The sequence below is a fragment of the Raphanus sativus genome, chromosome 2 (assembly GCF_000801105.2).
Source record: "Raphanus sativus cultivar WK10039 chromosome 2, ASM80110v3, whole genome shotgun sequence".
Lineage (NCBI taxonomy): Eukaryota > Viridiplantae > Streptophyta > Magnoliopsida > Brassicales > Brassicaceae > Raphanus > Raphanus sativus.
In genome coordinates, this window is record NC_079512.1 from 28673516 (window position 1) to 28685431 (window position 11916).

An 11916-nucleotide genomic window follows, 5' to 3' on the forward strand; every position below is an offset into this window, starting at 1 on the left:
ATGAATTTAAATAGATAAAAATTTTGAGAACTTAAAAGTAAATGAATTCAAAAGTTTGAGAAGTAAATGTGTTAGCCAAAAATGAGACGGATTCAAATAAGGTGGATATACCCATTTTATCATTCTTAACGAAATATTTGATGAATTTTTATTAGATTTTTACAATATATAAAATTCTGTACTTTTAAAACGCGAATCAAAATCTGGTTAGAAATTAAAACACATTCTTTCATCAATGTCTTAATCATAGTTATTTATGCACCTTACAACGAATAATTTAAAGTATATAATGGGTAGCATTTGATGAAATTTATCATTCGTATTAAAGCATTTGATGAATTTTTATTAGGATTTTACAATGTATAATAAAAAGCGCATATCAAAATAGGGATTAAAACACATTCTTTCATCAGTGTCTTAATCATAGTTATTTATGCACCCTACAAGGAATAATTTAAAGCATATATGCAGCAGTATTAAAAATGATCATATCTACTCCTACATTTTTTTTGTCATCTATCTACTCCTACATATATTTGAGAAAAAATATGATTTGTAACATGCTTGGATCTCAATTTCAAAATTGTAGTATTATGTTAAAAAAAAAAATTATGTTAACCAGTATTAAGGCAAATTTGTTTTTTTTTTGTTATAACAGAACACAAAGATCAGTTAAAAGTTGCAATATCAAAAGATGTGGTTATTTTTTTTTCTTTTTATACAATAATACAAGTACATACACATAATTTAACTCTTATGTGTAGCATATTAAAACTTTTAGGTTTTGTAAAGTAATTGAAAATTCTCTAGAAATTTACAGCTTAGAATCTGCTAACATCCTAATCCGTCTATTGCTGTTTTTGTTTCTTTTCTTACAGTTAGTGCTATTGTTTTATCTTAATTGTTTTCTTTGGTTGGAAAAAATAAACTTTAACCATAAACAGGTATAAAATCTGCAAACAACCAGAAACTAAACCAATTTCCTTACTATATAAGTTGCGAATCAAATTCAAAATAATCAAAATCAAATACAGAAACACACACTAACAAAATGGCCAGAACTATCAATTTGTCTCTCTTCTTATTATTCATCTCTTGGATTCCAAATCTAGCCACAAGTTTTCCGCTCTCCACAAAATCTCGATGGATCGTGGACAATAAAGGCCAAAGGGTGAAGCTAGCCTGTGTGAACTGGCCAGCTCATCTCCAGCCCGCCGTTGCTGAAGGGTTAAGCAAACAACCATTAGACTCCATTTCCAAGAAGATTGTCTCAATGGGATTCAACTGTGTTAGACTCACTTGGCCTCTTGATTTGATGACTAATGACACATTGGCTCTTAAACTCACGGTCAAACAGTCTTTTGAAAGCTTGAACTTGTTTGATGATGTTCTTGGTATTCAAACTCACAATCCCAAAATCCTTAACCTTCCCATATTCAATGCATTCCAGGTAACATTTTAATGCTTTATCATTGGTCTAATCTATCAAATAACAAAAACTAACCAAAATTTACAAAACGAAAAACGTACTTATTCCAAAAGAATCCACTCTCTTCTAATAAAGATATTTTTATAAAGATATGTTTGTTTTAACTTTATTTTGTTATCAGGAAGTGGTTTCGAACCTAGGACAAAACGGGTTGATGGTGATACTAGACAACCACTTGACATATCCAGGCTGGTGCTGCAGCGACAACGACCTCGACGCTTTCTTCGGCTACCCTAACTTTGATCCCGCCGTTTGGGCCAAGGGCTTGAGCAAGATGGCTACTCTTTTCCGCAATGTCACTAATGTCATTGGCATGAGCCTTAGGAACGAGCCACGTGGTAAAAGAGATTACCCTGACCTCTGGTTCAGGTACGCATTTCAAATCATTACCAATTAAATCATTACCAGGCACTAACAACATGAAAAATATTTGAAATTACAATTTTTTTGTGCGAATATCTTCATGATTATTACTATATATATATAGATTAACATATGTCCACACGCATTTACGTGAATATGTATGGATTCACCTTTTGTATTAAATTAATTCTTTCATGGCCCTTCTTTCATTTGTATTATTGTTTTAAAGTTTTATTCTATTTTTGGCTATAAATTCACTATTTAGTTTGAAAACTCATAAAAGTTATGTACGTATAAATTAGGGTTCACCTTCATTGTCAATATTTTCAAGTATATAAGTACATGCCTGCATATTAATTAAACAGTTAATGGTTTACGTGAAGGTTCATGCCAAAAGGAGCAGAAGCAGTGCACGCCGCAAACCCTGAAGTACTAGTCATCCTCTCCGGCATAGACTTCGACACAAACCTCTCTTTCCTCCGTGACCGCTTCTTCAACGTCAGCTTCACCGATAAACTCGTCTTCGAGCAGCATTGGTACAGCTTCTCCCACGAGGGAGGCGCGTGGGTAAAACACAACTCCAACGATATTTGCGCCAAAATCATGGGGGAAGTCACACATAACGGAGGATTCTTGCTCGACAGAGGCTTTCCTTTGATCTTGAGTGAGTTTGGGACTGACGAGAGAGGCGTTGACGTGAGCGGAAACCGGTATATGAACTGTTTGGTGGCTTGGGCCGCCGAGAAGGATTTGGATTGGGCGGTTTGGGCATTAACCGGTGATTATTATTTAAGAACCGGTACAAAACATATGGTTGAGACTTATGGTGTTTTGGATGCTACTTGGAAAGACGTCAGAAACGCTACTTACTTGCAGAAACTCTCCGGAATTCAACATCCATTTAGAGGTCGGAATCTTTATTTTTAATAATATATAAAACTATACAAAAATAGTTAGAATTCGATCTTATGACATTTATATATATATGCAGGACCCGGTTTACAAGAGAAAAAGCTTGTTTTGCACCCACATACTGGCCTATGTATCACCAAAAACCACTCAGGCAATGTACCCACACTTCGACTAGAACTATGCACTAAATCAGATTCATCAACCTTTAATCCCAAGGAAGGCATTCTCTGGGTCAATAAAATGTGCGTCGAAACTCCAGATGTTGCTGGACAAAAGGTGAAGCTTGGAGTTGGCAGTAAGTGCTCTAAGTTGGGACAAATCTCAGCTACTAAGATGCATTTGTCGTTTAAGACAAGTAATGGCTTGTTGCTATGTCTTGATGTGGATGAACGTGACAACAGCGTCGTTGCTAACCCTTGCAAGTGTTTGACTAAGGATTCTTCGTGTGATCCAGCGAGCCAGTGGTTCAAAGTTCTTTAAAATCTGTATATTTAATTATGGAGAAAATGTATTTTTAATAAATCTACGGTCAAACATGTTGGTTATTAAAATTTAATAGTAAAATTCCATGATTGGACAAAAATCTTAAAATGTTCTCTCCATCTCCATGTAGTGGGCTATGGGTTACTTCTGTAAACCCAAAATGGGCTTATTAATTGAAGAAGCGGAGGCCCAATTAGTTTGTTAGGTGGTATCTTCTTCTCGCCACATGTCAGTCAACTTTAGCCACTGAGAGTCATGAGTCATCCTTCTAACGTTTAAAAACAGAGAAAAAGATTTTAAAAAAGTAAAACAGAGAAAGAAAAATGATAAGCCTGAGGTTTCAACCATGCACCGTCGCTGTTTTATCGGCGTTGGTCAGCCGCGCCGGGTTTACCAGACGTTACGGTATGACTAAACCGGGATGGACATGGACTCGTCGGTTTGGGACGATGGCGATGGCCGCGAGTCCTCTGGAAGTCTGCGTCAAAGCTTCCGTCATAACACCAAACAAGCTTGGAGACTGTTCGATCTCTCTCTCTCCCTCGCTCTTTCTCTTTATAGAAACTTTGAACTGTGGATGACAGAGTTTGCAACTTGATCGCTCTTTCAATCAGTTCACAATCTATTCCTAGTTTTAAGAGTTGTTTTGACTTGATGAGGATGTTTTATATTATGCATAATGTTGTTGACAGGCCCTTTTACCCAAAGGGTGTTGCTCACTTTGGAGGAGAAGCATGTACCTTATGACATGAAATTGGTGGATTTGATTAACAAGCCAGAGTGGTGAATGCTTAGGAATCTCCTTTTCACATGATTATTAATTAGTTGCATGTGATTTCCTTAATAGTTTTTTTCTCAGTGTGTTGAGTTCTTGTTTAATGTTTCTAGGTTCTTGAAAATTAGTCCAGAAGGTAAAGTTCCTGTGGTGAAGTTTGATGAGAAATGGGTTCCGGATTCGGATGCTATAACACAATCTTTGGAAGAGAAGTACCCTGAGTCTCCTCTAACAACCCCACCAGCAAAAGGCTTCAGTGTTAGCATTCTTCAGTGTTCTCCCTCGGTCTTATAATGTTGTGTACTTGTTATTATTATGCAATTGACCACATAGTGTTCTTGGTTGAAAAAGGTTTCATGTGGACGTTTTATTTGTCTTCAGTGGGTCGAAGATATTCTCCACATTTATCGTCTTTCTCAAGAGCAAAGATCAAGGAGATGGCACTGAGCAAGCTTTATTGAATGAACTTTGTAAATTCAACGATTATCTCAAAGAAAATGTAAAATCCCTTTTCGTCTTGATGAAAAACTATTTACCGTCAGCAAACTAGACCAGAAGAAAAGCAATAGTTACAATGAAAAACGTGAAAACTTTATTGTAATGCAAATGAAGATTAGCGTGGCGTTGCCATCTGCTAAATATTACCAATGCATGCTTAAGCTTTTATCTCTGAGGTTTTGATCTGATAATTCCTTCTGGGAGTATGTACTGTACTGGTTTGGTAGGTCTGGATCTTTCTAGAAACAACCTCTGTGGAGCTTTATCATCCAACATGGCCTCCTTGGGTCTACTTCTCACAACTCTCGACCTCTCTTACAATCAATTCTGAGTCCAGTGAAATCCCAGCCAGTTTATCAAATATTAAGTTCCTGATTATTCTTGTCCTTCAGCATAACCAGTTTACTGGTCAACTTGCTCTCGAGCTAGCGTCACTTCCGCGGCTCTACAAGTTCTCAGTGGCAGATAATCAACTGACAGGTCCTGTCCTAACTTCCAACGAAACAACTTGGACCGGAGAACTTTGCTAATAACGAGGGTTTGTGTGGTTGGTGTATGGATGCTTATGTTGACCCGGAAGAAGAAATGATCCGGTTAGGATAGATGGGTGCAGCAGTTGGTGCGGCTTTATTTGGACCAGTAGCTGTGTTCTTAGACTGGTTCGTTTTCAACGGTAGGAAAAAAAAAACAAGGAGATATATGAGACACCGGAGCTTTTATTTTCCACGTCTATACTACTAAAGCAATATCCTATATTAAAAATTTAGAATATGTTCTTAATTTTTTTTATCATATTTACAAAACAATATTATTTTTTATTTATAAATTTGACCACTAATAAATATCATTTAATACAAAAAAATAGACGAGCTAAATAAAAGTACAACATATAGAAACTATATATATGGCAATGGCATGTCGATTATTCTTTAAAATTTTAGTTAATCCTAGGATTATGAATTTTGACAATAATCATTATCATTTAAAACGACTTTTGGAAAATATAAATATAGTTAAAACGATTTTCGAAATTATAGTCACCGAATTTGTCTCATCATTAAAAAAAACTGCAATATTAAAAATATTAAGTATGTTAATTTTGAAAATCCTTGTACAATTCAGAATGCTCTAAGTCTAAGGTATTCCCTAAAAATACTAAGAACATAAATACTAAAATAGCTAAACATGTTTTCTTACCTATATTATTAAAATTGAAGTAACAATATAAATTAAAACTTGAAATAACCTTTTAATTACATCTAATGTCATTTTTCACTCATAAATATAATTAATCTTAATAAATAAATTTTTAAAAACATGATAATTATGAGTTTTCTTATAAATCATAGATATTACAAAATTACCTAATATTTAGCTAATTTAAAAGATTGCAATCTATTAATTACTTAATACTTAACAAAAACGATGTTATAAATATCATATATATATATATATATATACAATTATATCTAATTTTATATCTATTGAATATTCTCAAATATAGGTTAGAAATTATTTTTTATAATTATTTGATTTTGTTTGATCTATATTGAGGGCGGTTCACTTTCACAATGTAAATTTTCATGTGAATCGTTTTTTTTTACTAATTTTCCTTTTATGGGTTTTAAATAAAGTTACATTATTTTGAACACACTAAGTATGACAACCGTAGATACTAATATATATTTTTATACATGAATTACATTGATTTAGTTTTCCATTTTGCTCAAAATAATAAATCTAAACATTGTTTTAAATTTTTAGAAATTAATTAAACATTTTTTAAGAAAAATAAAATACAAATATATTTTTATAAAAATTAAATGATTCACTCAAAATAAATCCAAACCGGTCTAAATAAATGACCAATACAATCACATGAATTTAAATAGATAAAATTTTTGAGAACTTAAAAGTAAATGAGTTCAAAAGTTTGAGACGTAAATGTGTTACCCATAAATGAGACAGACTCAAATAAGGTGGTTATACCCATTTTATCATTCTTAACGAAATATTTGATGAATTTTTATTAGATTTTTACAATATATAAAATTCTGTACTTTTAAAACGCGAATCAAAATCTGGTTAGAAATTAAAACACATTCTTTCATCAATGTCTTAATCATAGTTATTTATGCACCTTACAACAAATAATTTAAAGTATATAATAGGTAGCATTTGATGAATTTTATCATTCGTATTAAAGCACTTGATGAATTTTTATTAGAATTTTACAATGTATAAAAAAGCGCATATCAAAATCTACTTTATTAAAATAGAAGTACACATATGGAAATGCCCTTAGTTTTCCCTATTATTTACAAGCAAATGCCACTGAAAATTAATAATGTCTTTGCATAAAAAATTCATGTCTTTTCCACGTTTTAACACTTTCCTAAACTAACGCTAACAAACTACGATGAAAGAAACTAATAATTAAATGATCAATGTACTTCATCTTCCAACTATGCCATGTTTTCCTTTACCGATAACATTACGCCTTCAATATTAAACAACCACAATCATAGTTACCATCGATTTTTATAGTTTCAGATCAAAAGTCAAGACACAGTCATCTATATGCATAATGTAAAATGTATGAAAATTCATAGAATTAATTAAAGATCAGCTCGTCACAACTATAAAGAATGTTTTATTTAAACTCATCACAACTATAAAGACCGTAAGAATAAACATGTTATATCTAAAATTTTAAATTGGTTTAATAATTTCCATAACTAATAATACATAAAAATTCTTAACCAACAAGAAAATCTACCATCTTACGACATTTACGCCTATACTTGCATAACAAGCACAAAATCTTAATAGAAAAATAAGATTTGCGCCTACACTTGTATGAGAAGCACAATATCTTATCGTTTCCTATTTCAAATCATTAACACCAATTATTTTAGGAAAATAGAATTTATGATCGCACACAATTGAAACTAACACCAACGAAATCTTACTCAATCCTAAAAGAAATATATTATGGCGTGCACAATACAAACTAACACGCACGAAATCTTACTCACTCCTATATTTTTGGATATTAATGATAACAAAGAAGATGCAAAATATTATCTAATCTATTAAAACATGAGTACAAAATTAGATTAATCCTTAGTTTTCTACTATATTTACATTGCCATGTCATTGAGATATTAAATGAAGCTATATTTAAGTATGATTGTCTTTTTCTTATTTAAATAATAGATTTAAAAATTTAATTCATTTTCCTAATTTAAATACTAGATATCCTTAATAAAATCTTAACAAAATATATTTTCTAATATTTTTCGTATTAACATATTAATATTTTAAATATTTATTAGTAATAAATAATAAAATAAAAAACACATCATAATCAATTTATATAACATATAAATAAAATATAAAATAATTTATTCATATATTATTAGCATAATTCTTCTATAATATAAGTTCAATTAGTTATAAATATAAGATTTGTTTATATGATACACTGTGATATAATAGACAATTAAATCACAAAATATAATTATTTTAAAGTAATAAATAAAATCATTATGTTTTAAAATGTTATATTAACAATTATGTAATACATTTTAATTTACAAATATATATATATATATAGTATACCATTAGTACAGATAAAAAACTTAAAGTGAAAGAAAATATTTATACGATCACGGGTCAAGCTCTAAAAATAAACAAAAACAGCACAACATAATTTTTTTTAACAAATTTGTTTTAATAGAAATTATAGTTCCAAATATGTTTATATATTTTGTGTATTTATAAATTTCTTTTCTTTGTTTTTGAAGGATGATAAGATTTTTGAATTGGAAAAAATTATGACCTACCTCTATATTATTTTAATTAAGAAATTCAAAATTTATATCAGAATACTTTATTAAATTTTTAATTTTAATTTTTGTTATAACTGTAAAAATTAATTTTCAATCTAAATTTATATTTTAATATTACAGATACATCATTTAATAATTAATTTTCAATCTAAATTTATATTTTAATATTACAGATACATCATTTAATATTAAAAGAAAAACTAAAAATATAAAATAAATACCCGCCCGGTCGGATGGGTCAAGATCTAGTAGGGATTAAAACACATTCTTTCATCAGTGTCTTAATCATAGTTATTTATGCACCTTACAAGGAATAATTTAAAGCATATATGCAGCAGTATTAAAAATGATCATATCTACTCCTACATTTTTTTTTGTCATCTATCTACTCCTACATATATTTGAGAAAAAATATGATTTGTAACATGCTTTGATCTCAATTTCAAAATTGTAGTATTATGTTAAAAAAAATAATTATGTTAACCAGTATTAAGGCAAATTTGTTTTTTCCTTTTTTTTTTGTTATAACAGAACACAAAGATCAATTAAAAGTTGCAATATCAAAAGATGTGATTGTTTTTTTTTTCTTTTTATACAATAATACAAGTACATACACCTAATTTAACTCTTATGTGTAGCATATTAAGTCTTTTAGGTTTTGTAAACTAATTGAAAATTCTCTAGAAATTTACAGCTTAGAATCTGCTAACATCCTAATCCGTCGATTGCTGTTTTTGTTTCTTTTCTTACAGTTAGTGCTATTGTTTTATCTTAATTGTTTTTTTTGGTTGGAAATAATAAACTTTAACCATAAACAGGTATAAAATCTGCAAACAACCAGAAACTAAACCAATTTTCTTACTATATAAGTTGCGAATCAAATTCAAAATAATCAAAATCAAATACAGAAACACACACTAACAAAATGGCCAGAACTATCAATTTGTCTCTCTTCTTATTATTCATCTCTTGGATTCCAAATCTAGCCACAAGTTTTCCGCTCTCCACAAAATCTCGATGGATCGTGGACAATAAAGGCCAAAGGGTGAAGCTAGCCTGTGTGAACTGGCCAGCTCATCTCCAGCCCGCCGTTGCTGAAGGGTTAAGCAAACAACCATTAGACTCCATTTCCAAGAAGATTGTCTCAATGGGATTCAACTGTGTTAGACTCACTTGGCCTCTTGATTTGATGACTAATGACACATTGGCTCTTAAACTCACGGTCAAACAGTCTTTTGAAAGCTTGAACTTGTTTGATGATGTTCTTGGTATTCAAACTCACAATCCTAAAATCCTTAACCTTCCCATATTCAATGCATTCCAGGTAACATTTTAATGCTTTATCATTGGTCTAATCTATCAAATAACAAAAACTAACCAAAATTTACAAAACGAAAAATGTACTTATTCCAAAAGAATTATCTCTCTTCTAATAAAGATATTTTTATAAAGATATGTTTGTTTTAACTTTATTTTGTTATCAGGAAGTGGTTTCGAACCTAGGACAAAACGGGTTGATGGTGATACTAGACAACCACTTGACATATCCAGGCTGGTGCTGCAGCGACAACGACCTCGACGCTTTCTTCGGCTACCCTAACTTTGATCCCGCCGTTTGGGCCAAGGGCTTGAGCAAGATGGCTACTCTTTTCCGCAATGTCACTAATGTCGTTGGCATGAGCCTTAGGAACGAGCCACGTGGTAAAAGAGATTACCCTGACCTCTGGTTCAGGTACGCATTTCAAATCATTACCAATTAAATCATTACCAGGCACTAACAACATGAAAAATATTTGAAATTACTATTTTTTTGTGCGAATATCTTCATGATTATTACTATATATATATATATAGATTAACATATGTCCACACGCATTTACGTGAATATGTATGGATTCACCTTTTGTATTAAATTAATTCTTTCATGGCCCTTCTTTCATTTGTATTATTGTTTTAAAGTTTTATTCTATTTTTGGTTATAAATTCACTATTTAGTTTGAAAACTCATAAAAGTTATGTACGTATAAATTAGGGTTCACCTTCATGGTCAAAATTTTCAAGTATATAAGTACATGCCTGCATATTAATTAAACAGTTAATGGTTTACGTGAAGGTTCATGCCAAAAGGAGCAGAAGCAGTGCACGCCGCAAACCCTGAAGTACTAGTCATCCTCTCCGGCATAGACTTCGACACAAACCTCTCTTTCCTCCGTGACCGCTTCTTCAACGTCAGCTTCACCGATAAACTCGTCTTCGAGCAGCATTGGTACAGCTTCTCCCACGAGGGAGGCGCGTGGGTAAAACACAACTCCAACGATATTTGCGCCAAAATCATGGGGGAAGTCACACATAACGGAGGATTCTTGCTCGACAGAGGCTTTCCTTTGATATTGAGTGAGTTTGGGACTGACGAGAGAGGCGTTGACGTGAGCGGAAACCGGTATATGAACTGTTTGGTGGCTTGGGCCGCCGAGAAGGATTTGGATTGGGCGGTTTGGGCATTAACCGGTGATTATTATTTGAGAACCGGTACAAAACATATGGTTGAGACTTATGGTGTTTTGGATGCTACTTGGAAAGACGTCAGAAACGCTACTTACTTGCAGAAACTCTCTGGAATTCAACATCCATTTAGAGGTCGGAATCTTTATTTTTAATAATATATAAAACCAGTGGCGGATGCAGGAATGTAACTAGATGGGGGCATACACATAAAAAACATTTTTTAGTTGGGGGCATTTCATAGACAACATAAGAATTACTCAAGAAAATTTTAAAATGAGATGGGGGCACGTGACCCCATACCCTTGGCTGTACATCCGCCACTGTATAAAACTATACAAAAATAGTTAGGATTCGATCTTATGACATTTATATATATATATGCAGGACCCGGTTTACAAGAGAAAAAGCTTGTTTTGCACCCACATACTGGCCTATGTATCACCAATAACCACTCAGGCAATGTACCCACACTTCGACTAGAACTATGCACTAAATCAGATTCATCAACCTTTAATCCCAAAGAAGGCATTCTCTGGGTCAATAAAATGTGCGTCGAAACTCCAGATGTTGCTGGACAAAAGGTGAAGCTTGGAGTTGGCAGCAAGTGCTCTAAGTTGGGACAAATCTCAGCTACTAAGATGCATTTGTCGTTTAAGACAAGTAATGGCCTGTTGCTATGTCTTGATGTGGATGAACGTGACAACAGCGTCGTTGCTAACCCTTGCAAGTGTTTGACTAAGGATGCTTTGTGTGATCCAGCGAGCCAGTGGTTCAAAGTTCTTTAAATTATGCATTTTCTATGTTTTTATCGTGAAAAAGTGTATCTGTTCAAATCATGTTAATCATTAAAACGAAAATGTTAAATCATTAAAATTTAATAACAAAATTAATGATTGGATAAAGATGTTCTTTCCCTCTAGTACCACTACTGCGACTAAAACATAACGGGGGAAAAATTGATGCAAGCAGTGTCAGTATTTTAAGTTAATGAAAACATCTGTTTTGTTCCCCGTTTAGCAAACTCCGAGGCTTACTCT

At 32.2% G+C, this 11916-nt stretch overlaps 2 protein-coding genes and 1 pseudogene across 2 annotated transcripts; all 3 read left to right on the plus strand.

Annotated features, from left to right (window-relative positions):
• The first annotated feature begins 1051 nt into the window (after nt 1-1051).
• Nucleotides 1052-3244, plus strand: LOC130494658 (glycosyl hydrolase 5 family protein-like). The gene is made up of 4 exons (XM_056997851.1): nt 1052-1450; nt 1611-1858; nt 2236-2759; nt 2844-3244. Exons 1-4 carry the CDS (start codon nt 1052-1054, stop codon nt 3242-3244), a joined length of 1572 nt encoding a protein of 523 aa, XP_056853831.1.
• Nucleotides 3245-3570: 326 nt separating this feature from the next.
• Nucleotides 3571-4579, plus strand: LOC108838619 (glutathione S-transferase DHAR3, chloroplastic-like; annotated as a pseudogene).
• Nucleotides 4580-9299: 4720 nt separating this feature from the next.
• LOC108841747 (glycosyl hydrolase 5 family protein-like) lies at nt 9300-11791 on the plus strand. The gene is made up of 4 exons (XM_057002948.1): nt 9300-9698; nt 9859-10106; nt 10488-11011; nt 11264-11791. The coding sequence occupies exons 1-4, from the start codon at nt 9300-9302 to the stop codon at nt 11662-11664; spliced, it is 1572 nt and encodes a 523-aa protein (XP_056858928.1). The 3' UTR covers nt 11665-11791.
• Nucleotides 11792-11916: the final 125 nt, after the last annotated feature.

Bases quoted from the DNA above. Each gene is read 5' to 3' on its own strand.
- LOC108841747 (XM_057002948.1), top strand. From the start codon at position 9,300: ATGGCCAGAACTATCAATTTGTCTCTCTTCTTATTATTCATCTCTTGG. The intron at 10,107-10,487 runs GTACGCATTTCA...GTTTACGTGAAG, and splicing joins TACCCTGACCTCTGGTTCAG to GTTCATGCCAAAAGGAGCAG. The intron at 11,012-11,263 runs GTCGGAATCTTT...ATATATATGCAG, and splicing joins AATTCAACATCCATTTAGAG to GACCCGGTTTACAAGAGAAA.
- LOC130494658 (XM_056997851.1), top strand. From the start codon at position 1,052: ATGGCCAGAACTATCAATTTGTCTCTCTTCTTATTATTCATCTCTTGG. The intron at 1,451-1,610 runs GTAACATTTTAA...TTTTGTTATCAG, and splicing joins CCATATTCAATGCATTCCAG to GAAGTGGTTTCGAACCTAGG. The intron at 2,760-2,843 runs GTCGGAATCTTT...ATATATATGCAG, and splicing joins AATTCAACATCCATTTAGAG to GACCCGGTTTACAAGAGAAA.